The 27,002-nt window shown below is 43.5% G+C and overlaps 1 protein-coding gene across 1 annotated transcript in view; it reads left to right on the top strand.

Annotated features, from left to right (window-relative positions):
- FRAS1 (Fraser extracellular matrix complex subunit 1) overlaps nucleotides 1–27,002 on the top strand; it is a 320,933-nt gene that overhangs the window by 141,288 nt on the left and 152,643 nt on the right. Inside the window, exons 3-12 of the mRNA XM_039540816.1 lie at nucleotides 3,863–3,970; nucleotides 8,011–8,103; nucleotides 11,435–11,594; nucleotides 12,815–12,948; nucleotides 14,905–14,988; nucleotides 15,636–15,737; nucleotides 15,985–16,176; nucleotides 21,367–21,456; nucleotides 22,104–22,142; nucleotides 23,943–24,090. Coding sequence (XP_039396750.1) covers nucleotides 3,863–3,970; nucleotides 8,011–8,103; nucleotides 11,435–11,594; nucleotides 12,815–12,948; nucleotides 14,905–14,988; nucleotides 15,636–15,737; nucleotides 15,985–16,176; nucleotides 21,367–21,456; nucleotides 22,104–22,142; nucleotides 23,943–24,090 — 1,150 coding nt within the window. The remainder of the gene's footprint in view (nucleotides 1–3,862; nucleotides 3,971–8,010; nucleotides 8,104–11,434; nucleotides 11,595–12,814; nucleotides 12,949–14,904; nucleotides 14,989–15,635; nucleotides 15,738–15,984; nucleotides 16,177–21,366; nucleotides 21,457–22,103; nucleotides 22,143–23,942; nucleotides 24,091–27,002) is intronic.

Raw genomic sequence — 27,002 nt, forward strand, 5'->3', positions numbered from 1 at the left:
TTTAAGGTTTGTGTAAATACAGGTATGAATATTACACTCTAGTGATATAGGCAAATGAGTGGTGACACATAAGGGATAAAATGATCAAAAATGCCTAAGTCCCATTTTCAAAAGGGACTTGGGTGCCTTTTTAAGGGAATCAGGTTCCAAAGTGACTTAGGTGCTTTTGAATTTTTTACCAGAGGTGTGAGAGTGCCAAACCTGGGCATAGAACCCACACATAGTATGGTCTCGCATACTAATCCTCCAGATCATGTTACATTTCAATAACAATAGAATCCCCTTGGACATGAAAAAAGAACTGTAGCATAGTGTGTTCTCCAGTTGATCGAAGTACTACCTACATGCAAAATTATATACAAATAATACCTTTTTGGTGCTTACATTTTTTTCATTAAAGTAGCTGTACTTATACATTTCCCCATAAACAGGACATACATCACATGCCTTTGACAAGTGGCGTTAGTCATTAGGACTCAGCAAAACTACCAGTAATAATTGTTAGAAAAACATCGCAGGTTCCCCATTGAGTTTGGTCCTGCCGAGATAGTAAAGATTCTGCTTTTCTTCTGCCTTGGCTTTAAGTTAATACCTTTCCCCTGGATATTATTTTGTCTGATCATTATACTTCACTCCAGGGGAGAAAGTGTGAATATAATATCAAGTACAAGCAGTATCATTATTTTTCTATAGCTGCAGCTAAAAACTGAAATTATTTTTAGACTGGGGTCAAAAGTTTCAAACGTGTCTGCTTAATGCTTCATCTCTAAATCCATAGTTGGGCACCTCAGCCAAAGAGATTTGCTTCTCAAAGACGCTGAGGCCAGTTTGATACAGGTGCCCGACTATTAATCTTTTAGGCACCCAGTTCTGGACATTTTGGCCTAAGTTTTTAGGGCTACATCTTCAAAACCAGCTTCTAACATCTCATCTGCATTTTTTGCCTGCCACTTTGCAAATACAAATCACTTATATGTGAAAATAGTTGCAGGAGCAAATTTAGGATCCAACTTGAGACCCATTGGGTAATTTGACCGTTAGTGCTTTTAGGAAAAGCAAATCCAGGCAAACAGGTAGGAGGAGCCAGCCGTCTGCCCTGTGATGAAGCTGTAATGGCCTAGCTGAACACGGTATAAAATAATAAAACCTATACACAGGATTGTGGCATGTCAGACATGCAGGAAAGCCCCAGGCACCTGGTGTCTCCCTGCAAAGAGCTCCTTGCAGGACTGGGGCTTATGCGAGTGGTCTGTCCCTCACCCGCTGGGCCGTCTAAGAGCATGTCCCATGCTCTAAAATGAGCAAGTGAATAGATAAATCCAACTGCTTTGGCAAAGAAGTGAAACGTCACTCTTGCTAGTAAAGAGATATTGGAGACGCTGTGTATTGTCAGGACTCCAGGAGTCCTAGAAATGAGCTGTGTAGGACATAGCACAGCTGCAAGGGAGCAGGAATGAATGATCTACAGTACACTATGCATATTAGGCAGAGCTTGACACCATTACAACTCACCCTGAATTGATTCTGTAACTATACATTGAATCACACAAAAAAGAGAGATTCTAGGCTGACACGCTACGCTCATAGCTGTGTGTGCAGAGGGGCAGTTATATCATCAGAGGAGAAATGACTATCTTTCTCTGGTATCATTTATATCTGGTATCATTTCTCTGGTATCTTATGCATTGGAGCTGTACGTTTATGTGCATCCCTTGCTGTATTTAGGATTAATACTGTCATCGGCTTTATTAGAAGATCCACCTAGTTCCAAATGCTTTATACTCACAGAAGCCGCAGTGCTTGTTAGCTGTATGTTGGCATTACGGTGTACAAAGGATAACGTTTGTCCTCAATGAAATACTATTGCCAGTCACCAGGCTTTCTTCAATTACAGTTCTAGTGGCAGCTCCAGCTTTCCCCCCTTCCATAGTCCACCTTCTCTCCCACAAAAGAATTCATGCTCCATGGGATATGAGCATAGACAACAAGGTAAAAATGCTGTTCTGTGATGGGCCTGATTTAAAGTGACAAGAGAATAAATTCTTAGCTAAAGCTATGACTTCTTGCTGGATTTACTTCAGAAGAGTGGATTACAGACTCCTTTTCTGGTTTCTTTCTTCTTTTTTTTAGCAGGGAGGGATAGCTCAGTAGTTTGAGCATTGGCCTGTTAAACCCAGGGTTGTGAGTTCAATCCTTGAGGGGACCTGGGGCAAACATCTGCCTGTCTGGGGATTGGTCCTGTTTTGAGCAGGGGGTTGGACTGGATGACCTCCTGAGGTCCCTTCCAACCCTGATATTCTATGATTTTATTCCCATCCCAAAACAGTTATAGCCTGAGCACTAGGGGGTCTACACTAGGTAGGGCTAGAACTTCAGTCTCGAATAATAGCTACGAAAGCTAGAATAGCAAAAAAGTGTACTCCTACTAACTCACCATCAGGCCAGACGCCGCAAATCAGTCCCCACGGCTCGGCAACTCCACGCCCTCCGCCGTTTGTGGTGGTGGAGGGCATCGATCACTCGGGAGTTCGAACTTTCGGCGTCCAGATCAGATTAGGATAGTAGTTCCTCGAGAGATCAAAAAACTCACCGCGTCGACCCGGCTGGTAAGTGTAGACTAGCCCTGATTCTCATTTGCACTTAGTCCACTTTCCACCATTCTGACAATGTAAGAGAGCCTTAGAGAGTGGAGGTGAATTACATTTACATTCACTTTAAGTCCCCTCTTTGCTGCCAGAACAAAGTAAAGGAAGATTAGTAGGACATTTTCACTTAGGGTTATAGAAGTGATCTCTAACATAGTAAGCACAATGCTGTGTGCCTATGTATTTGCACATAAACATTTCCTCGCCGTGTTTCTGCATATGCAAAACCTCTGGAATTGAAACCGCTTTTGCACACAGACAGCAGGTAGTGAGGTGATTAACCCACAGCAGTTGATTTTCTCATGACAATACAGAGTTCATATACAAGACTGGATTGTTTTTTTGCATGGGCAAAATTGGTAATGGAAAAATTGCCTTCATCAAAATGTAATGATCAGTTTGGCCCAAAGTCTGCAAAATTATGCCTATAACTTTAGAACCTTCCATGCGCCTCCTCCATAGACCCCGTAAGTCCTTCCTCTTGAGGCGCATGAGCTGAATTTTCTGGACCCCTTCCATAGGTGTCAATTCAAGAAGGAATGATTTTCATCTCTTACTCTGTGCACGGATTTAGGGCCTAGTTTTCAGAGATACTGAGCACCTACAGCTCCATTTGAAGTTAGTTAGTGAGAGTTACAGGCGCTCAGTGCCTCTGAAGACAGTCCCTTAATGATGTACTGTATCAACACTACTGGCTTTACTCCTGGCGAGCTACGGAGGTGCAAGGGGTGTGGCTAATGGTGCCGCAGTTAACGTCAAACTGCTGCTTGTGTAAATATCTAGATATTTTGGGATGCTCAGCGATAGCTAAAGTTATTTGTTTTCAAAGCCACCTAGCAGATTTGGATGTCCCTAAGCAGCTTTGAAACTCTCAGCCTAGATTTGTTTACAGAAGACAGGAGATTTCAAAGAGGTACAGCAATCAGCTTGAGGCGATTGCAGGTTATGTACAATCAATTGTCTTGCAGTTGGAATTTATTGATTGTTTTTCTGTGCATGGCCTTGTCTTTTCATTACGAGTTTGGAATCATGAAATGAATAGCCCTGGCCTTATTACTGCCTGGGGTTACTAATCAGCATCAAGTAGACGGAGTCCATTGTAGCGTTTGCCTTTCTATTCTGTGCCTGTTTAATTCATTTGAACCGTTAGCCATTAGATAACTGCACACGTGTTACACTCGATGCGAGTTTAATTCAGAGCTTATGTTTGTTTGCAGAACAACACAATTTGGAAGCCAGATTCTTGCCAGGAGTGCAGATGCCATAGTGACATTGTCATCTGTGAACCTGCCGTTTGCAGAAACCCTCGGTGTGACTTTCGGAAGGTAAATATGCCTGTTGGCTTGCTATGCAAGGGATGGGAAGTATTTGAATCATTAGGTTTTTCTCCCTATGTTCAACCTACGCCCTCTGGGTATCTACAGGTTTGTGAAAGTGTTATACTGGAACATACACAATATGTGATCTATGCAGGCATGGACTGGACAACCAGAAGGGGCTTAGTCCTGTAGTCACAATGTAAGCAAAGCATCTCTTTTCTTCCACGGGTCTCATAGTTAAACTTGCAGAGAACACCTGATAATTAGTGGCTCCTCTATAGCAAAGCATCAGCCCTATCACGGTTCTGTTTTCATGAGTGGGAATTGTAAGGAGTGCAAAATGCTGCCACCCACTCTACGCTGATGTAAATGACTGCCCAGAATTGCACAGGCATAGATGAGAACGGATTTTGGCCCTCTGTGAACAGAAAAGGCAGTGTTCTGAAGTCCAACCCATCTGTTCCCGTCTCACATGGGAACTGGATGCTTGGCAATGGCACCATTTGCATGCTACATATGGCAAGTGATCTGCCAAGAGTATTCTGATCTCAAACGATGCCAGTGTGCTGCAGTATTCGACCACAGCTTGGGCATAGCTGATAATCACCTTTAGACTGAGCCCAGGGGGCTGGGTCACTGTAGAACCAGCAGATGGTCGCGTTCCACTCTAATAAACAGTAACAGAGCTAGAATTGTGCTTTTGGTCTGTCTTTTCATTTGTTGTGCCTTGATGGTTCTTGCCGGGCTTTCACTGTCTTTTCGTTTCTCTGTTTCCCTGTGAGCCTTCATTAATGGTTGTAGCTAATTGGGTGCAGGGTTTGTTTTCCTGTAGGGCCCAGATTATGAGGGCAGGAACAGATGAATATCAACAAAAGTCTGTATTTTAAAGAGACACTGCCAATATAAAAATCATGTGTCTTTAAAAAGGTCTTGCTAGTGTTCCTGGTAGCAAGGTTCCATAGGTTATTAACTGTGAAAGAATAGATGGTGTCTAATTTTTGCTCCATCATTAATGCTATTTGTTTGTTAGAGGGAGACTGAAAATATTGGTTCTGTTTATGTTAGAGAGAAGATGAATAAAAGGAAACGTAATAGAGACATACAAATAATGAATGGGATAGAGCAGGTAGATTGGACACTTCTGTTGCTCCTTTCTCATAACAAAAGAAGAAGGGCAAAATGAAAGTCCGCAAATTTAAAACTGATAAAAGGAAATAATTTTTCATGCAATGCATAATTAACCGGTGGAACTCATTGTCACATGATATCATCAAGGCCAAGAGCGGACTAGGGTTCCAAAAAGCAATGGACATTTATGTGGATAATGAGAACATCCAGTGTTATGTTAATTTAAGGGAACTTTTTTGGAAGGGGTCATGCCTCGTGCTTCAGGGCATCAGCCAACCACTAATTGAGGGGGTAAGGAAGGAACTAATCCTATCAGTGATTTATTCTTTAACTGCCTGCTGCAGGATTTCTTCAACCTTCCTGGAAGCGGCAGGTGCTGGTCTCTGTTGGAGGGAGCTCCAGCTTGAGTGCCTGTGCTGATCTTACTTCCAACAGTATGGCATAGAGCAGTGGTTCTCAACCAGGGGTCGGGGCCCACTGGGAGGCCGCGAGCAGGTTTCAGGGGAGCCACCAGGCAAGGCCAGCGTTAGACTCGCTGGGGCCCAGGGCACAAAGCTGAAGTCCCAGCCCATGGGGCTGAAATCTGGGGCCCTGAGCCCTGCCACCCGGGGCTGAAGCTGAAGCATAAGCAAGGGAGCTTTGTGGGGACCCCTGTGGTGTGAGGCCCCAGACAGTTGCCCTGCTTGCTACCCCCTAACACCAGCCCTGGCTTTTATATGCAGAAAACTAGTTACTGTGGCACAGGTGGCCCCATGGAGCTTTTATAGCGCGTTGGAGGGTAGGGTGGGGCTCCGAAAGAAAAAGGTGGAGAGAGGCATAGAGAGGCAGTCTCTTAAATAGGCAGGTCCCCTTCTATTTAGGACTGTATACGTCAAAACCAACGACTTAAACACTGACAGTGCCCTTCCAAAAGGGCAAGCATCGCATAGGTCCCCGTCGGGACACCCGTACAGTATTTTCAAGAAGGTGACTTTGGGGCAAAACCCTAAGTCAGGGGTTGGCAACCTCTCTCTCTCTCTCTCTCTCTCTCACTCAGTCTCTCTCTCTCTCTCTCTCTCTCAGACACACACACACACACACACTCTCTCTCTCTCTCTCTCTCTCTCTCTCACACACACTCTCTCTCTCTCTCTGAAGTAGCTGAGAACATGAAAAGGCAACAAAGAGGGGCCATAACTTAGGGCAGGGATCGGCAACCTTTGGCATGCGGCTTGCCAGGGTAAGCCCCCGGCAGGCGAGGCCGGTTTGTTTACCTGCCGTGTCCGCAGGTCCGACCGATTGCGTCTCCCACTGGCCGCAGTTCATTGTCCCAGGCCAATGGGGGCTGCGGGAAGGGGCGGCCAGCACATCCCTCGGCCCGTGCCTCTTCCCACAGCCCCCATTGGCCTGGGACAGTGAACCGCGGCCAGTGGGAGCCACGATCAGGCTAACCTGCGGATGCGGCAAGTAAACAAACCGGCCCGGCCTTCCAGGGTGCTTACCGTGGCAAGCCGCATGCGAAAGGTTGCCGATCCCTGCCCTAAGTTATGGCCCCTCTTTGTTGCCTTTTCATGTTCTCAGCTACTTCAGTGTGTGTGTGTGTGTGTGTGTGTGTGTGTGAGAGAGAGAGAGAGATGGTGGGGGATTTGCTTGTTTCTGGCTTGTACAAGTAAAACTGTCTGTCTCTGTTTTGTCACTGTGGGCCTAATCATGAGGGATGCCGAGCACCACCCAGAAGGTACCAAGTATCCTCAGATGCTGTTGACATCTGTGAAATCCTTGCCAGGATAAGGTCTCATGTCACATTCCTTTGTGGCATCTGTGCGGCATGCTGCCCGGGTCTGAGATATTTAAAACACATTTGGGAAGGCTGGAATGAGAATGCAAAATCTGCTGTGCACAGGCCTTGGAGATGCTCCAGGAATGGAAGCAAAGCACCTCCAGAGCTTTTGCCAACTCTTTGACTAACGTCTTCTGCCCTTAGTGCGACACAATAGCATGAACACACATGCCTGTTGGTTTCGTCTGTTACCCTACTGCTGCACAGTGTGTGGAGGCCAAACTATGCACTATGCCTCTGGGAGCACTGAGAGGGGCAATATAAAATTTCACCAGGCAATATAATAAAGATGGTCAATATTTTTCAAATTTTGAAAATGTCACATTTTAGAACTTGAACAAAAATTGGAAATTTAAAAACACAACAAAAAAAGAAATCGATACTCAGTTCCTTTTCCTTTTTTCCCAACTAGCTCTAATTAGAAAGGAAGACACTTTTTCCACTTATGATAATTTTTTAAAAGTAATAATTTAAACTTTAAAACAAGAAAACAAGTTTGCCTGAGATCACTTATGGGTTAATCTTTTTATTATTATTATTATTATTATTATTATTATTTTGCCTTGTTGAGAGAGTCAGTTTTCCCCAATCATTTTCCTATCTGTCACTGAAACAGCTGGTGTCAGGGAGTTAATGAAGAATGAGTCATACTCCAAAGGATTGTTTATGGCAGTGGTTCTCAAACTTTTGTCCTGGTGACCCCTTTCACACAGCAAGTCTCTGAGTACGACCCCCACCAATAAATTAAAAATACTTTTAAATATATTTAACGCCATTATAAATGCTGGAGGCAGAGCGGGGTTTGGGGTGGAGGCTGACAGCACACAACCCCCCCATGTAATAACCTCACCACCCCCTGAGGGGTCCCGACCCCCCAGTTTGAGAACCCCTGCTTTATGGTGTGTGTGTGTGTGTTTTCCTGTGCATATCTTGGACATAAGAATGAATTCAGCATCCTAAAGCAATGCAGCAGCTCTTCACAAGGAAGTCCTTGATTAGTAGCATTGCTTTTAAAACTGAGAGGGCCACGTGCAACAAGAACCCCCCTCGAGTCACCCCTCCCACCTGTACTGCTCATAGGACTCTTGTATTTGTTCAGGGGGAAGTGCTGCGGATAGCCCCCAATACCTGCTGCCCTGAGTGCGCCTCGGGAACTGAAGGAGTTTGCCAGCATGAAGGCCAAAGCCATGTGGTAAGTGCTGTTAAGTATCCATTGGCATTAACATTATTTTCCTTTTCTTAGCTCTCCGATCGTCCATCTAAATTCAGGGGCGGCAGCTTTTGCCCGTGGCTGGTCAGGTGCTTCAAAAAACATCTCCTAGACTTGACGCAGTTGTCAAGCAAAGAACCTCCCCACCAAGGTCACACCGTGCTCAGTCCTGACCTTCACTCTGGTTTCTTTACCCCTTGAGGGACTGGAAAGCAGACAGCTTTTCCCAGCTGAGAGACCCCAGCGGATGTGTACTGGTCCTGCACCTCTAACCCCTGCAGCTCCTGGTGGATTGATGGGTGTTTGGAGCAATCTTCATCTCTGGGGCTACTCTAAACTTCTCCAGGGGCCACCCCCGGGAGCAGAGTGAAGGAAATGCCTCCTTCTGTCCCAGCTGTGCCCACCGGGAATAACTGCGGATTGAGGCCACTGCAGAGTAGACATTGTACAAAACCACGTTGGAGGTGTGGCTTAGGAACATGGCTGACAAGTATGTTTATGAAGAGCCCAGCACATTGGGACCACATATCGTTCTCTAGCTGCAGCTGCAGGGACGTGTAATGATTACCTCCACTTTTTATAGTGCATTTCAGGAGTGAGATTGATCAGCAGTCTTTTTCTGAAAGTGTGTATCCAGGCCATTATAAATGTGATAAAAGAATCACCTCGGTAGTGACAAGAGACCTACCCCTTGAAGCCCTTACCCACTTTACCAGTTCTTACTCGAGCAAAACCGTCAGTGGGATTTCCCTATATAAAGTATTGAGTAAGTAAGGAGGGGGTACGGAGTACAGGATTTGGCTCATTGGTAATGAGAAGCCCTTTTATGTAGCAGCAGATCCTCAGAATCTCTACACTGTACGCCAGTTCTGCACACCGCACTGAAACCCAACTTGTTAATTTTTTTCCCCAAGCAAACCACTCTTTGTAGATCCTGTCTAGGGAAGATGTTGCCTGGCTGGCACGTCGTTCTCTAGTTAAGTCAAGCTAAGCCCAGTTCTTTGAGCGTGGTCCTTGCGAATATCAGCAAAACATTTAATTCATCTATTTGGCCAATGTTAGGGCTGATTCGGACTCCACAATGCATATGCTTATGACACGCGGGAACCGGGTCAGTGGAATTTTAGGCTCTTTCATACATGAAAGGTATCTCTTCAAATGAACTTTTGGGCAGATAACCAAGATGAAAAAATGGAGTGCTGCTGCCAACCAGGTCATGGAGAGAAGCCTTCATGTATTCACTAAAGAATGCTGGAATGTCCTCTCGCGGCTGCCTTTTCAATACAGCACTCTGTGGAAGGCAGCAAAAGGCACCATTAATCGCTGTTCCCCCCTCTCCCATTATAATTTCTCCCGCCATCAGATAATGGCCATAGGGGGAGTTTTGTTTGCTACAGTTCATGCAAAGGGAAAGCACCAGTTCACAATAGCCTGGCCTGTTTGGCTCAGAAGGGTGGAGAGTCTGGTGCATTCATTCATTCATTTAGCTGTGCTCTGCAGTTAAATGAGACAAGATAGTATTGTTGGGAGAAGAACTGAGTATTGAACTGTGCACGTTTGCCTTCTTCAAAGTGGAGGCTCTAATTACCATCAGAAACTTGCATTGTTAGATACTGACCTCTGCCATGAGACTGGTGTACACTTCTGTAACCCTGACCTATGCAAACACAGGCTCCAGGAGGGCCAATCCACCTCGGTAGTCATACAGGCCACAGCAGAAGGAACAAGTGTCCATGTGATTAAAAAAACAACTGAGGTTCAGAGATGGTACTTATTGACAGATGTCCAATAACAGGCAGAAATGCTCTGAAAAGAGAATTCAGAAGAAGGATGGGTTAGTGGTTATGACACTAGCCTGGGATTTGGACAATCTGGGTTCAATTCCTGGCTCAGCTGTAGATTTCCTGGGTGAGCTTGGGCAGGTCACTTAGCCTCTCTGTGCCTCAATTTCCCATCTGTACAATGGGGATAATAGCACATCCCTACTGCACAGGGTGTTGAGAGGATAAATACGTTGTGAAGTGTTCACATACCATGGTAACAGGACTCATATAAGTACCATAGATAAGTTGTTGGCTCTTCCCTCTGTCTTACTGAAGTGTTTTACTAATTGGCTGCAGTAATTTGCAGTTGTTTTTGGCTCCTATTATGTTTTATTTTCATGTGTTTTGTTTTTTTAATGGGAGAGATGTAACCATAGCTGCTGGAGTTGGTGCCTGCTGATTGCTGTCATATGACTGTGGTATAACCACTGGTATGCTTGACTCACCTGGCATAGACCGGGAAATAAAGATCAGCCTCATATCAGTATTCTCATGTGTCTCATCCTTACTATAGAGCCGGCTGCATATTTAGGAAGCGTTCATAGTCTAAGGGTACAGCCTAACGGCTGGAGCAGATTACATAAGGGAAGATGATTATCTTTCTGTCAATGAGCCAGGCAAATGCTTTATGTCTTCATCATTATTTTAGAAACATCTAGCCAGCAGAACTGTCCCCAGTAATCACCCCAGGAAAGAAAAGCTTACGCTGCAGCTGACAGCAGGTTTTTTCCATGCCCAACTTCCACGTTGCGTGTTGCACATAAATTAAAATTCTGCATTTCCCGTTTCAAACAATATCACAGCTTATATCCGTGCCTTCTGTGAGTGGTGATGCATGTGCTGTTGTACCTAGTAGAGTCTTCTAAGATGGCTTTGTGCTCGATAATGATCCTGAGGAAAGATGATTCTGTATATTGTGTTGGAGCATACTGCAAAAAGCGGTGTGTTCCTTACTGGGCCAAACCCTTCTCCTGAGAGCAGATCCAGGGTAGTAAGGGAAGCAGGATTTGTCTTGTTGTGAGGTACACTGTAGTTTGTAGTTTAAGCTTATGAGGACAGATATTGTCCTTGGATGTGTGTAGGTCCTACTGAACATTTTAATGGGACCCAGGTACAGACTGAACAGCTGCAGGGTTGTGTCCGGTCTAGACATGGCAGCCCATCACACAGGCAGTCGTGGGTGGGGAGAATGTATCCATTAGATGTAGGTCCTTTGGCCGAGGTTATGCTGCGTCTGCGCCACCAGGGGGACCCTCTCAATTGGAGTGATCCCAACATGACTGCTATACCCCTGTTGGGACTATTTTGTCCCCATGTTGCAGGGAACAGTGGGTGCACTGCAGCCTGGAGTCTGGTCCATGAGTTACAGTGCCTGGGGATGTTTGCAGAAGAGGGAAGTTAGGCACTGGTGTGAGGTAACTCGCTGGAGCAAGGATTATTTCCAGGCTTGTTGGCTATTAAACATTTCCCGTGTTGTTTTTCCATTGCAGCATGGCACGGAATGGACAAGCTCTGCATGCACGGCGTGCTCCTGTGCCAATGGGAAGGTTAGCTGCACCCCCAAGTCCTGCCCACCCCTTTCTTGTGGCAGAGGGGAGCTGGAGTACGTCGCTCAAGGAGAGTGCTGTCCCAAATGCGTGGGCACTGGTGGTGAGTATTTCGAAAGGGGCGCCCCACGCAGCGAATTTGGCCTTAGTTAAGTGGCCCCAAGGAGTGGGGTCAACGTTGCTGCTCTGCACATTGGTTTAGTGGTCAGGTGAGACCATCTCTTCATTCCTCAAATCAATTAAGAGTATTTTTCCCCTTTGCTTTGAAACCATCTTCTTCAAGCTCTCCTGTGCAGTACCCTGCCCAGACACACATCGGGGTATGGAACTTCTCCGGATTCTCTTTTCACGCTGCTCATTTTGGCTCTTGTAGATAAAGGCTGACATTTCCAAAGCTGCCTAAGGGATTTGGAGGCGCAGATCCCATTAAAATTAAATGGGAATTGGGCATCCGACTCACATAGGTGTCTTTGAAATCTCAGCCTTAATCTGAGGCTGTCAGCATCAATTAGGTCATTTGTCCATGGGTAATTAGATTGAGACCATCAGTTTACTGAGGCAAAGATCATGCTTTCTTTTGTGTTTGTAAAGCATCTCATACATCGTGGACACTTCCAGAAACAAATAGATAATTAATAATAATTTCACACAGGACAATTAATTAGTGCAGTGGTTTTTTTTAATATTGCAATTATTCTGGGTCATCTTCATGGAGATGGCTCTTATAAAGTTCTTCCTTGCAGATGCTAATCAGTAGATGAGTCATACATCTGCAGTCTTTTTTATATGATTGTGAATGTCCATAAAGTCATCACACATGTGGAATTGTGCTGGTAGAACGTGAGAAACCAGAACAAATGTGTACAGGTGAACGCTGTGCAGCCAAATGGAGTTAGTAAGTAAAGTCATAGTCTGATGCTACCTCTGGGCCTTCCAAGGGGCAGAAGTTCCTGGAGTGTAGGGGATGGATCTGAGATTAAAGGAGTTGGATGAGGAGAGGGAATTAAAGAAAACATGAAAATGGAAACACAGAATGGCTCACAGAGCATGTGGGCAAGACTCACCAGCCAGACACCTGGGAAAGAATTCTCTGTAGCAACTCAGAGCTCTCCCCATCGAGCGCCCCATCACCGGCCGTTGGAGATATTTGCTGCTAGCAGTCACAGATCAGCTACATGCCATTGTAGGCAGCCTCATCATACCATCCCCTCCATAAACTTAGCAAGCTTTCGGCTTGAAGCCAGTTTGGTTTTTTGCCCTCCTGCTCCCCTTGAAAGGCTGTTCCAGAACTTCACTCCTCTGATGGTCTTAATTGTCTCTTAGAGTCCTGCTCCTTTGATGGCCAAATGTTTCGGGATGGTGAGGAGTGGCACCTCAGCCAGTGCTCCAAATGTGTCTGCAGGAATGGGGCAACTCAATGCTTCACAGCCGAATGTCAGCCAGTGTTGTGCAGCGAGGTAAGAACTGTTCCATCAATGGTCTGTGCAATTTATTAGCTTTTCCTTTCCATGGGAAATTTGTATTTCTCAAAAGAACGTATTTGCTGGCAGGCTAAAGGAAAAATGATTCAGAGAAGAGGCTTTTGAAAATCATGTAGAAGTGTACGCTCCACAAATAAATAAAAGCCCCCCAAACCTCCAACCATGTCCATTAGAGACTATTACAGACTAATATATTATAACCTCCAACCATATTACAGACTAATATATTGTAAACACCAGCTGTGCCTTCTGTTTTGTAATTCAGATAATTCTGTAGAGCTGATCAGGAAATATTTTTTGATTCTGTGAACAATTTGAAAAAAGCAAAGGAGTTTTATTTAAATGTTTCTTCAAAAGTTTTTGTTGAAACCTACCAATTTTTGTGGTTGTTGACAAGAACATTCCCAAAATGTAGTTGAAAATGGACATTTCCCACCATAATTTCCTTTTTGATGAAAAAGCAATTTTTTGTACAAAAATGTTTCAAACTAAAAGTTTCAGCCAGCTGTACAATATTACTCCCGAAAGGTGACTGTGTTGTCTACTGGTTATAGCAAATCCTGGGAGCCAGCAATGCTAGGGAGATAACTTGCTCAAGTTCACCCAGCGAGTCAGCACTTTAGCCCAAATTAAAGAATCAGAGCACTTGTGGCTCCCAGTTCTTTGCTTAAGATGACAGTCGTTATTCTCTAGCACCTACACAATGATTTTTCACCTTCAAAGTACTGTACGTACGTTAACTAAAAAAATTCCAGTATGCAGGGTAATCCAGAAAATCAAAAGCATACTTAGTACTTTATATATTGTAAAATAATTTGATACATTTTATCTTTGGTAGATGACAGGCAAAAATGCCAAAAAAGAGCAAGGCGTCTGGTTGGACTTCTTTTCACTTCCTGGGCTTCCCAGCGGTGCTCAAGTGCAACCACACTCATCTGCAAAATAAGAAACCAGCTTCCCGGGAGTTCGCATTGTTCTGCTTTACTGTAGTTCTCGAGATGCTGTAATTTTCCTGATTTTTGTTTCCCCGTCAAGCACATTCCAGTCGCAGATCCGGAATTGTGTCTCCCTTGGTGTGTGGTGAAGCAGGTTCCCACCTTAGAACTGCAAAAATAAACACCCATCATAAAGCTTTTTCTTTTAGTGCTTGCTCACCTATGTGTTGTGGGACCAGGTGTTCATGTAATTAACACCGGCGCCTGTTTGAAAAAAGCCCAGCTGTTCCTCTGAATACTAATCCCTTCATGCTTCATACTGAGATGTGTAATTAATATTACGAGATTAAGTGGTGTTGGTTAAAGCAAATTAAAGCAAAATTTCTAAATGTTTAGAATTTTTCCTCTTAAATGTACTTAAGTTATCCCTTGATTGATTGCACTAATGTTTAATCAGTGAGTCATTAAAACTTAATTAATAGAAACTGGAACCAGAACATTGTTGCCATGACGTATCTGAGACTAATCAGCTAGAAGCATCCAATTTAATGTACCAAAAATCCCCTTTAGCTAATTCTGATAATGTTCCGTAGATTTCCTAACAAGGTGCCCTAATGGAAAGCGCATTAGCCGTAATTGCAAGAATCCCAGACTATCATTTTTTCAGTGCTCTGTGCTTGTGTATTTATACCTATCTTGCCTGGTCCAGGCTTCCCACAGCACATGGGAACGGGTAGTTTCTCTCCTGCTGTGTCAGGCAGAATGGCAAGATGTAGTATCTTTGTGCTTGGCCTTCTACTTTTACAGCAGAATGCAAAGCTGACCCCCAATTCTTACCCTAATTCATAGCTATGGTGGCCGGTGGTTATCACATAGATATAAATGTCTTTTGCAGGAGTTACAGGTGTAGGCTACTGGGCTGCATATTTAATTTTCAGACCGTTATTCTGCTCGTCTCTCTTTTTTTAAGTAAAGTTTTCTGTTTTTTAATCTTTAGGATGAAGTTATGGCTGTGTCTCCTGGAAAATGTTGCCCAGAGTGCATTCCAAAACCCTGTTCCATATCTGGAAAAGTGTATGAGGTAACCTTTGATGAACCACACCAAAACCCAACATGACATGAATTCTGGCACAGCTCTATTTTTCCCCTCCCTAACAACTGACTTTCTGCCAGCTTTAATAACTTGGTACAATGGCTGTATTTTTTAATTTCCTGGGAAGCTAAAAGAGTTGAAAGGAATTAGAAATATAAAGGAATTTGCTGGCAAGCTGCAGCCAGGTTCACGGGATAAATTAGATAAGGTACTTACTGTTCACACATCATTTTTGTTAAGTGGGAAAACAAATCATTGATGAAAGTCACTATATCCATAGCTTTCAATGTACCCCCCTGGAATATATTTAGTATTATTCAGTCATGTATACAAAGGGAAATGTAGTATTAGCACTAACTACGCTCTTAGCAAAGGTAACTGACCCTCTGGCCAACTTTCTTATGAGGAGTATACATTGCAGTATCAGTCTGGGCCTCTCTTCTTTCCTTTATATATCCTGATCATGGAGCAATATGCAGTTTCTTTTTTAAAAAAATCCCTGTACTTGGATACATGTACATATAAGGAACCCACTGCACTCAAAGGGAAATACATATTCTAGGGGAGAATGTGGTGATGGTTACTGCTTTGTTTTTTTATTTATATATGTATCTATCTGTCTTCTTTCTGGACAGCATGGTGAGCAGTGGAAGAAGAATTCCTGCACTACCTGTGTATGTGACAGAGGGGCAGCAAAGTGTCTTAAACAGGACTGCGCCCCGCGTACCTGTGAGAAGGTAATGCAGCAGTGTACGGCCCCACGCCAAGGCTGCGTGTCTCACTCGCCCCTTTCATAAAGGGCTGAAGGAGGGCTTGAAATAGGGTGACCAGACAGCAAATGTGAAAAATCAGGATGGGGGTGGGGGGTAATAGGAGCCTATATAAGAAAAAGCCCCCCAAAATTGGGACAGTCCCTCTAAAATCGGGACATCTGGTCACCCTAGCTGGAAAGGTTAGCACTTACTGAGTATTGATGTTTGCTAGGATCAGAACAAAGTGCAGCGTCCTGGGAAATGTTGCGAGGAGTGCGTTTCTTCCAAAGGAAGCTGCTTGTACGAAGGCACCATCAGGTATCACAACGAGATGTGGAATGGCACTCGCTGTGAATTTTGTACGTGTGATGGAGGACAAGTCACTTGTCGGAATGGAGCGTGTGCCAAAGTGGAGTGCGCCGTGGTAAGAAAAGGTTTCTTCTTTAAGAATATAATAGTCAGTTCCTGATTTTCTTTCTTTACTTGCCTCCAAAGCACTTAACGTGGAAGTATGTGCAAGGCAGGCAGGTTTAGCTGTCTTGCGTTGTGCAAGCAGCATGCCTGGGTGAATCGGTGGCTACCTTACTTTTTGATTGTCTCCGGCACTGTCACTATCTGCCTGGTAAGAAATGGCTTCAGTAGAGCTTGTGCTGAATTTGGTGCAGAAACCATGGACGAGAGGCAGCCAGTTCTGTTAAAAACTGTGAAGAATTTTGCCCTTGATCTTGGCTAGGCCTAGAAAGCAAGATCTTAGCTAAGGTATTAGCCACTAGACTGAGTGACCCCCTACCTATTTTCAGACAGCGAGCAGTCAGGGTTTCTGAGAAGGAGATTTGTGATGGACTATACAAATATTTACCTCTTACTTTGAGCTCAGATGATAGTTCATATTATAATTGCCCTGTAAATGGATGCAGAAATGGCATTAGATAGGGTTGATTGGCCCTATTTGCTATATATAAAAAATGGTTTTTGGATCAACTTTCCTCCACTAGATAAAACTTCTTTCTTTCACTTTTAGTGTCAGTGCTAACCAGTGGGCTCATATCTGCCTCATTCCAACTGGGCTTACAGAGCCAGGGTAATGAAGGGAAGGAATTGTGGCCTTCATGCATATCTCTAGCTCACAGTACTTGGCAAGAACACTCCTAGGATGGTAAAATTTATTTAACATCCCTGGATCAAGGCTGTGCCCACAGTCTAGGCCAAAATCTGGGTATGTGCATGGATATAAGGTGAATCGGAGTAAGTCTAATTTAATGGATGTATCAAAAAGTTCGGTTCCGACACAGTGCAAACAAATTTTCATTCCATCAAGAACAGAGATCATGTATCTAGGAATAAAGTTATGTGCTAACTCATGTAACATTATCTCTTTAAATATTAAAAATACGTTGTATTTCCCTCTCTTGATCCATTCTTATTGACGTTACAAAGATGAATATTGGACCCAAACTTTTATTGTCAAAGGGAATGCTGCCTTGTTACCTTAAAATGCTTAAATAAAACTACCTACACTACTTCTGAATGTAGTTGGATGGAAAGTCAAGCTTCTCATATAAACAAGACAAGATCAAGGGAATAAGTCTTCTGGATTTGTATCTCATTTACTTAGCTTTCCACACACACACAGCTGTAAAATGAAACGCTTACACTAACGATTACATACCATCATAGCTCAATGTAGAAAATGATTTAGCAGCTCTATTTGGTGCAGTGCAGACATTCCCATATCTTGAACTCTTACTAGTACCCATGAGAGAAAATCTTGTATTCAGTACAACCTGGGATGTATTACAGTACAACTGAAGATGCTCACCCATACAGATTCATTCATTGGACCATCCAACGTTTATGATCACTCTACAGACAAATAATAAAAATGTGGATTCATAAACAAATATATAAAGTAGCAGATCTAATTTCTATTGACAAATTGGATCCTTTACCTTTCTTATGGAGGGAATTACCTGTGTTAGAGACAGAATCTGGGTGGTGCTGAGTGCCATTAACACTCATTGAATTCAATGGGCATTAAAAGCACGCTAATCTTGGCAGAATTGGGTTCCATGGAAAACCTCTTCAAACCCGGGTGTCCCAAATCAGGCATCAGAATAAGTAATATTGAAATCAGTGACGCATGGGCATTGGAAAAGACAGGAAATGTGTTTTTTGCATATTGGACAACAATGTTGGTCCTAATGGATAGAAAATTAAAAAAAAAATTAATTTACTCCAAGGACAATATGAAATGTCTCATAGAAGAATGTTAAAGCAGGTAGGGTGTCATTTTTTTCCTCTTCTTCTCCAAGTCGTGCAGCTTTGCTGGCAAAATCTGAGATTTTTTTTTCCTGCCTCAGTAAATCAGAGCTTAATTGAAGCGAGGAGTCTGTGGGGTTTAGCCCTTCATTAAGGGAAAATTAATTTTCTGGTCACATATTCTTGTCTAAATTGTAATGAGGTCACAGATTTAAACATGAATTCTAGGTAGCTCGACCTAGCATGTCAGCATCTGATGGGACTAGAGCTAGGGCTTAATTTAAAAACCCTTTCAAACAAAACCCGCCCAGCAATTGCAGATTGAATCTGTCTGTGGTAACTCTGAGCAGCCCTCAGGTGAGCTGTGAGTTGCAGCCTTCAAAGGGGCTGCTGGAAATTGTCTGGTAGGTGTGGATAGGGTGGTTGCTGAAGTGGATTTGCTCAACCAAAACCACGTTAGCCGTCAGAAGCATCTCATAACCCATCAAGCTAGTTCCCACCGTCCCTTCCATGAAGTGCTGCAGAGACAGCTTTCAGGGACGTTTCTGAAGAGTACAGGTCATGGGTGACTGAAGATGAGACTGAGCCAGACCTGAGAATGAAGTTCCTGTTTCTGCATCATCCCATTTTGGAGACTCTCTAAACAGTCCCGTCACAAAGGGAACAATGGGCCAGATCTTGCAAGGTGTTGCGTGACTAACATGCTATCAGCACGTCTTTGGATTGGTCCTAATGTTGTGAAGATAAGGAAGAAATTTAGATCATTTGTATTGCACAGCTTTTTTCCTTTCCTTGCAGGTTGTTGTAGTTACTTTTGCACACCAGTGAAATCTTAAAGATCTAAAGTACTGTGTGTGTGTGTGTGTGTGTGTGCGTGCATAAACATTTTATTTTCCTCAGTCTGACACTCCCCTCCCCCTTACTCCCTTTCCACATTCTTAATGTTGAATGTAATGAGTAACGCCTCTTAAACAAGAGTGCAAGTGACACAGTTATCTCGCATAGTGCCTCCCACTTCTGAGTCTTGGCAGACCAGGGCTGCCTTTTTGGCAAGGAGAATCATGTCCCATACACATTTTCCCCCCTCATCCTTTGTATAAGTGTCTGTGTGCGTTGGAGGTGGGAAAGTTCACAGTACATACTAGTGACATGGGTCCTTACCATACACCACGGAGTTTTTCAAGAATGGTTTAAATATCTAGACACTTGTAGGAATGCCCAGTGATGGATTAAAGTAAAATGTCTCCCCGATTGCCTGACAACATAGTGCCTCAGCTCAGTACAGTCGGTGTCCCTTTCAAAGCATTGAGCCCAGATTGGCCATTCTGGCATAATCTGCCATTGGTAACGCTACTGCACTTGTGTATATGTAGCCAGACTGGCAAGCTAAGTGGAACACTATTCATAGAATCACTACAGTATATTTTACAAATATACTGGGATGCATCCTAAGCTGCTGTAAATAATGGAGTGCATCAATTTACACCAGCTGAAGATCTGGCTCATCGGAACTATTGACTTTTATGAGCCAGCCAAGGGAAGTAGCCACATGCTTCCAATGAAGTTAATGGGCGTCGTGGGCAAAATCCCCTGGATGGCTTTGAAAATCTCAGCCACTGTCTAACTCTCTTCTTGCCTCTTGCCCCTTAACTGTGTTTTAATATTGTGAAAATACTAGTGATCGAGCAATGGCTATCCAGCAATCCTGGCAGATATATGGAAACCTTTGAATCCAACAACAGTTCATTTGATTGTGGGAATTCACCAGTTTTCTCTTCACTCTACTCCAGACTTAGGGAGCTGAGGTGTAACCTTCTCTCTGCAGGATAGGTGGCCAGGAGTGTTTCACTGTCACTTCACTCAAGAGCAGCAATCCCTGAGCACAGTGAACCTGGGGATGTAGCCAGCTTTTCCAGTCATGAGGAGTTTTTGTTAGCTGGAGTTTCTCTCTCTCTCCCTTTCTGTGTGTGTATATGTATGTGTATATATATATGAACAGTTTAATAACAGAATTTGAAAAGAGGATTCTGCACATATAGAACAACTGCCCCATGACTGGAAGTTCATCAAGGGCCTGATACAAACCCCATTTAAGTCATTGGAAAGAATCCCACTCACTCCAGCAGAGACTGACTCACACTCCGTAGCTAGAATTCTGGTGCATAGAAACAGTATGAGAAAACTGTTCTACTTCACCATAAACAGGGTTTTACTATATCCAAAAGCACTATCCATCTACTAATATTCCCCACTCCACCACAGTATCTGGGCACTTCATACCTATTAATGAATAATCTGCAGAGCTCCCTTAGGAGGTAGGTAAATACTATCCCAATTTTTACAGCTGCGGAACTGAGATACAGAGAGATTAAAAGGTGCGATTTTCAAAAGCAGCCAGCATTTACCATTGACTTCATGGGCAGCAGCGTTAGTCCAATGCTGTGAGCATTTGAAAATCTCATCCTTGGGCTGGTCCACAAACTAACTTGCACTGAAATAGCTAAATTGGTTGTTAGTTCACTTTTCATTATTTTGGTGCAAGTCTGTGTGGATACTTGGTTTGGAATTAAAATAGCCTATTTTGAGTTAATTTTTATATGTAAACCCATTTTTAGGCCCCTTAGCAGTGTCAAGAGGTCTTAATGTAAATGAGAATCAGGCCAAGAGACTCAAAGGCAGAGACAGGAATTGAACCTAGCTCTCCTAATCTAATCCAGGTTCTTTAAACGTAAGACTATCCTTCCTCTCCCTTAAGTGTTTCACTTCCATTCAGACACAACAGACTTTGAGCAGATGGATGGCCCCATTTCCATTTCTTATGGCACAATCATGATCTCAGTTACACTGCTGTAATCACAATATCTCTGTTACATTTGTAACCAAGAATAGAATTTAGATAATATAATGTCTGTTTTAAAATTTACCATGAACATTTTTTAAATTTTTAGCCCTTTCTTTAAGGGAAAAATGGAGCATAGAAAATGAAGCTAGAGAGCTGTGAAAGTTTTCAAGTAAAATCCAAGGAATTTGGAGTGAAAAATGACATTCCAGTTTTTATGTATTTTTAGTGGTTTAGTTTGGGGGCTTCTTTTACAGCGGCAAGGGTTAAGGATGATACAGTTGCTTTATCAGTGAATTGCCTGAACTTTTCTGGGGTTCATTCTGCAACCACAATGTTATTTAAACACACCTTTCAAAACGTACATACAGAGATGAAGTAGGATGTAGGGAAGATAAGATGCAATTGGATATTGAAGATTGCATTCCAGTGTGATAACCATTCTGCCTCTGCATTCCGCAGTATTGCTTGGAAATGCCAGTTTCATGTGTATTGGTGCAACCTCTCTCTCTGCAGGCTGAAGAATTAATTCATTTGGAGGGGAAGTGCTGTCCTGAATGTATTTCAAGGGATAGTTACTGTGTGTACAAGGAACGTACCAAAGATGTGAGTACCCTGCTAATTTGGAACACATAAGACAGTGTGTTATGCTTGTGAGGGTTTGGAGAAGTGAAAGTCTATCTCCTCAAAGTCTGGAAAGAACATTATTTGCTGAGTCTTACAAAAGAATAATCCGTTAATATTACTTACCTAGAGGGTTTTTGCATTTTATAAAATCTGCTTGTTTATAATTTTCTGCACCACATAAGTCTCCTAAGGCTCTTTTTATTACATAGAGGAAAGCAGAGCAAATTGAATCAGTCATTCCTGTTTAATGTTTTATATATATACCCTTAAGTTTTCAGTGCATCTCCTGGGGTTTAAGATGTTTGACTTTCATTACAGTCAGTGGGAGCTGCACAGCAAAGCTCAGTGTAGCTTTCGGGAAATGTTCCCCATTGATTAGTGTTTTCACTGCAACAGGAGTCTGTTATTCAGGGCTATTTGCAATCAGCTTTTCTTCTGAAATTGACTATGCGATTTCTTTTGATGAAGTACAATAGGAGACCTTTCATTAGTGTGACAAATGAGTAATGATGCTAACCACTTTTTACGTAGAAATAAACAGCTCATAACAGAATACTTTTAGGAGATGCAGGAAGTAGAAGATGCAGGTGTTTTCTAAACAGGACCATATCTCATTCTGTCTATAGATCTCGCTCCCTGATGTGAGTGCAGTAAAACACATCAAGGTGAGTATGTTGCATATTTCAGCTCACGCATTATCCTTTTTAATAGAGAAATCTTCATGATATAAGGCCACCTAAGAACCAGACTGAGCCTCCCCCATGCTTTTACCACCTCTTATGGGGTCCAGCACAATTACAGTCACTGAGTGTAGGGACTGCTCCCTGTTAACAGCCCCAGGGACACAGAGGATATGTCTACACAGCCCACGCAGAGAGCCTCCCAGCCCGGGCTGACAGGCTTGGCTAGCAAGGCTTGCACTAGCACTCTGAAAGTAGCTATGTAGACAGTGCTTTGAAGTTGCAGCTCAGGCTCTGAAGCCCACCCCCATCCCGAGACTTTAGATAGGCACAGCTATTTTTAGAGAACTACCCCACAAGCCCAACTCTGTCGACCCAGGCTGGGAGGCTTGCTTCGGCGAGCGGTGTAGACATACCCAAGTGGGACAGGGAGTAGCTGGGATAATGGGGTAGTCCCCTGCTCTTGCCAACAAAACTAGCTGGGTGCAGAAAGGGCAGTATGCTGCACCATCCTTAAGACTGGCTTTTGTAAAGGAAAATCGCGCCCCTTCAGTCTGCTAGAATTCTCGGGTGTGTGTCAACAGAACAGTTGTTAAAGGAAAAAGAGGCGACATAAACTTATTTAGACTTTCAAAAAGCCTGTGGTAAAGTCCCACTCAAGAGGCTTTTCAGAAACTCAGTAAAGAAGGTGAGATGCAAAGTGCAGTCATAGACTAGAGACAGGCTAAAGGACAGAAAACAAGCAGCTGCAATTAATGATCAGTTTTCACCCTGGCAGAAGATTAACAGTGGAGGACCTGAGGGTCTCTACTTGGCACAGTGTTGTTTAATATATTTATTAATGAACTGGGGAAAGGGATAGAATAACGAGGTGGCAAAATTTGCAGATGACACAAAATTATTTATGTTGGTCAAGACTTGGAGAAGATGGAGGGAATGGAGGTTGGTGAATGCACAGCATAACAGCAAACGGAATTCAGTGTTAATAAATTAACTCTCTAACCACTTGGGAAAGACCAGGGCATCATTCTGAGAGGGGAGAAAGACATAAGAGGGGACTTGATAGAGGTGTGTGAATGGTCTAGAGGATGAGAACAGGGAAACAGCCAATAAAACTGAAAGGCAATACATTAAAAACTGATAAAAGAAAGTACTTCTTCAGAATGCCAAGTTAACCTGTGGAGGTCATTGCTGCAGTGTATACTTGAGGGCAAGAACTTAACAGGATTATAAAAAGGCTTAGATGTTGATAGGAATAATGAAAACCTCTACAGTTACATCAGACCTGATAAAAATTACATGGGACACAAACCCTTAGTTTTCATGTCATAAGCCCAGAGGTAACTGATGGTGATTCAGAAAAAATAACTTCCCCTTTGGGCAGCTTATTTGTCCATTGTAGAGATTCTTGTACTTTCCTTTGAAGTATCTATCACTGTCTATTCTAGAAGACAGGAATGGACAGGGCTACTAGACAAGATGGAGCACTGATATGGCGATTGATGTGTTCCTGTGTTGTTGTTAGAATATGGCTGATAATGGTGATCACTCTATTAGATTCTCTGGTTTATTTGGGGATTGCTGTAGGTCACAAAGCATCTAGTTGGTGCAGAGGCTCGCCTTTGATTAATGTCATGGCTCATTATGCAAAATTCTAGCTGGCCGCTAGACCTGTAACTGTTCATCACACACCACAGGATGTGGATTCAGCCCCGCTGCTGAACTCGGCATCACTGCAGTGAGAACGGAGCCCCCATGTAAAGTGTTCAATATTGTCTTATGCAGAATGGAGAGAAATGGAAAGAAGACCTGTGCAAGGAATGTGAATGCCGGGACGCCGAGGTGATCTGCTATCGACGCTCTTGTCCGTCCTGCCCATTGGGCCACCTGGCAGTAAAGGTGGAGGGAGACTGCTGCTCGCAGTGCCAGTCAGGTATTTGTGCGAAGCAGCTTCTGCTGACTTTTGTAGTTCTCTACAGGGTGGATTCTGGCCCCTGTCATATGACGGGGGTCTAAACCTTTGTAACTCTGCCCCTCATAACTGAGGCCAGGAAATGCAATTCTTTTACGAATGCTCCCCAGGGAGGCACTGGGTTTTCAGGGGCCTAAAGAGGGGGTGTGATGCATCTCTGGGGTACCCAGGGTTGTGAGGCATCTCAATACCACCTGCCCTTAGCACGAGAAAGTCTATGCCTGCCATGAGTCAGCTCCCCAGCTCCACCGCTACAGCCAGTCCAAGCACTGTCCTCTAGGCCTTGCTGTCACTGTCCACGTTAGCGACACATTGGCACATACCAGCCTCTGAGCGTCAGCCTGTAGTGTCCAGCCGTGGGCCCTGTGGACACTCGCAGTATTCACAGATTGGTTGCTTCAAAAAATCAGTGCACCCCAGCTTACCAGTTCCACCTCACATCAACCCTCCACTAACCCACAGCACTTAGCGAGGTTCGTCGTGAAACCAAATATCATTTTATTGAACAAACACAGAGAATCGAGTAATAGCAAGTAGAAATATTAGAAACATGGTCACATATAAAATAAAATCATAGTAGGCATTTCAGAGCCTGTATGTAATGAACAAGGTACTGTCACGTCTAGTAGAGTATTGCTCATCCGAAATCCTTGCAGTGCATTACAGCCAGGCTGACTGACCCTTCTTTCATGAACCATGCGTGCTGTCAGTTTGCCTCCTCGGCGGAGGATTCCATGTCTCTCTTTGCACTCCGATATACTGGACCAATCCTTTGTTTTTATTCAGAAACAGGGCACCCCCTGCTGTTTGTTTCTTCCTGTGGATTTCCTCTCTTGACGATTTCTCAATCTCACAATGCGCCCCTGGCTCAGTGTGAAAATAGGTAGATAATACACCAACTGCAGTCGCCTCCTGCTCGAAAGGAACATCTCCGAGGTATATCACCTCCGGGCGACTTGCCTTATCGCCAAGACCTTCAGAACATAATGTTCAGTATAGATACATAATTCCTTAATATTATCTGTACAGACATTTCTCAGAGATTATGATGACCAGTGGGCAGCTGGCTCTCAGTAGAGACCTCAGATGCCACCCTTTGGTGAACTACTATGCAGATAGCCAACCCAGGGGATCTCTGTAAAACCCCATGCACTGTTGGCTCTCTGAGGGCTGGTCTACGCTTACCAGCCGGGTCGACGCGGTGAGTTCGACTTCTCGGAGTTCGAACTATCGCGTCTGATCTAGACGCGATAGTTCGAACTCCGGAAGCGCCGCAGTCGACTCCGGTACTCCACCACTGCAAACGGCGGTGGCGGAGTCGACCTTGGAGCCGCGGACTTCGATTCTGCGGCGTCTGGACGGGTGAGTAGTTCGAACTAGGGTACTTTGAATTCAGCTACGCTATTCACGTAGCTGAATTTGCGTACCCTAGTTCGACCCCGCTTCTTAGTGTGGACCAGCCCTGAGTCACAGGGAGTACAAGCAGGCATTAGGGGTTTGACTGTGCAATCCTTACTCACACTGGTTAATCCCGTTAGCTTCATTGTAGGGTTCTTGTAGGTGCTTACCAATGTGAGTAAAGGTCATGCAACTTAACTCTCTATTCCCCAGGCTTCTCAGTATTATCAGTGTTCTCATGACAACTGTTTTGATTTCAGCTTTACTACCTCTGTTTAGTTTGGGGGGTCAGTAATTATTCCCCCCCCAATATAATTTAAATACGATTTCAGGGTAGGTTTAGGACCCTTTGACTTCAGTGGAGTTGGATCAGGACCCTAAGAGCCATCCTTTGGCAAAGTAAAAAGAATCACTACTTGGAGACTGTTGTCCTGGAAATTTTTTCATTCCTTTTTTTTGAACTCTGAAATCTTCTAACAAACAAAAAAAGTCTCTTCTCTCTCTCTCTGAATTATAACATGGCTCTGTGAAGTTTATGGGCTTATGATTAATTTCCTTAAAAAAAAAAACTCCCTTATACTGTAATGCCACTTCCAGTTCACCTGGGGTCAAATTAGAGTCAGTTAATAATTATCTGGAAACATTAGAATAGCTTTGGCTATATAGCAATTTTGCATATAAATTATTTTTTCCACAGGATGTTGTCATTTCCCTTCATTTGCATTTCATAGTTGGTAGGTTTTAGCTGCAGATTCCTAATTTTTCATATTGGCAGCTGCTCTTGTTGCACTCAACTTGCTTTGGTTAATCAGAGAGCTCCAGTTTGTCACAAGAAAAAGAAAACAACTTTGCAGTTTAATTATGCTGTCATTGCAGAAGTGGCTCAGAGTGCTTGTCAGATAAATATTTAAAGCATATTATTTGTTGAACAGTTAAAAAAAACCAAAAAACTAAAACCTGCAAAAAGCGTTTGTAAATCCAAAAGGCAAGCTTTTGGGACAGGCCACATAAACGTAGAGACATCTCGTAGGCTACAGAAGGGAACTTTTCAGGCATAAGAAAAGAGGAAGTGGTAGGGGGTTAGCCTGGGAGACCCAAGCTCAATTTCCTACTTGATCACAGACTTCCCATGTAAACTTTGGCAAGTTGCTTAGTGGCTTTTGCAAATGTTATCCCTGAAGTCCCATTTTCAAAAGTAATGGCTACTGGGTCCCATTGACTTCCAGTGAGATTTAGGGTTCTAAGTGACTAAGTCATTTAGGTGCTTTAAAAATGTTTAGCCTTAGTCTCTCTGTGACTCAGTTTCCCATCTGTACAATGGGTATAATAGCACAGCCCTCCATTGCTGAGGTGTTGTGGGGATAAATTAATTAAAGGAGTTCAGATGCTACGATAATAGGGACAGATTTGGGAGAAAGTATGACTGTGATTTGAAAACATTTCATTGTATTAACAGGTCTGTATTTTCTGGGCTG

This window comes from Mauremys reevesii, linkage group 5 (genome assembly GCF_016161935.1).
Source record: "Mauremys reevesii isolate NIE-2019 linkage group 5, ASM1616193v1, whole genome shotgun sequence".
In the NCBI taxonomy this organism is placed as follows: domain Eukaryota; kingdom Metazoa; phylum Chordata; order Testudines; family Geoemydidae; genus Mauremys; species Mauremys reevesii.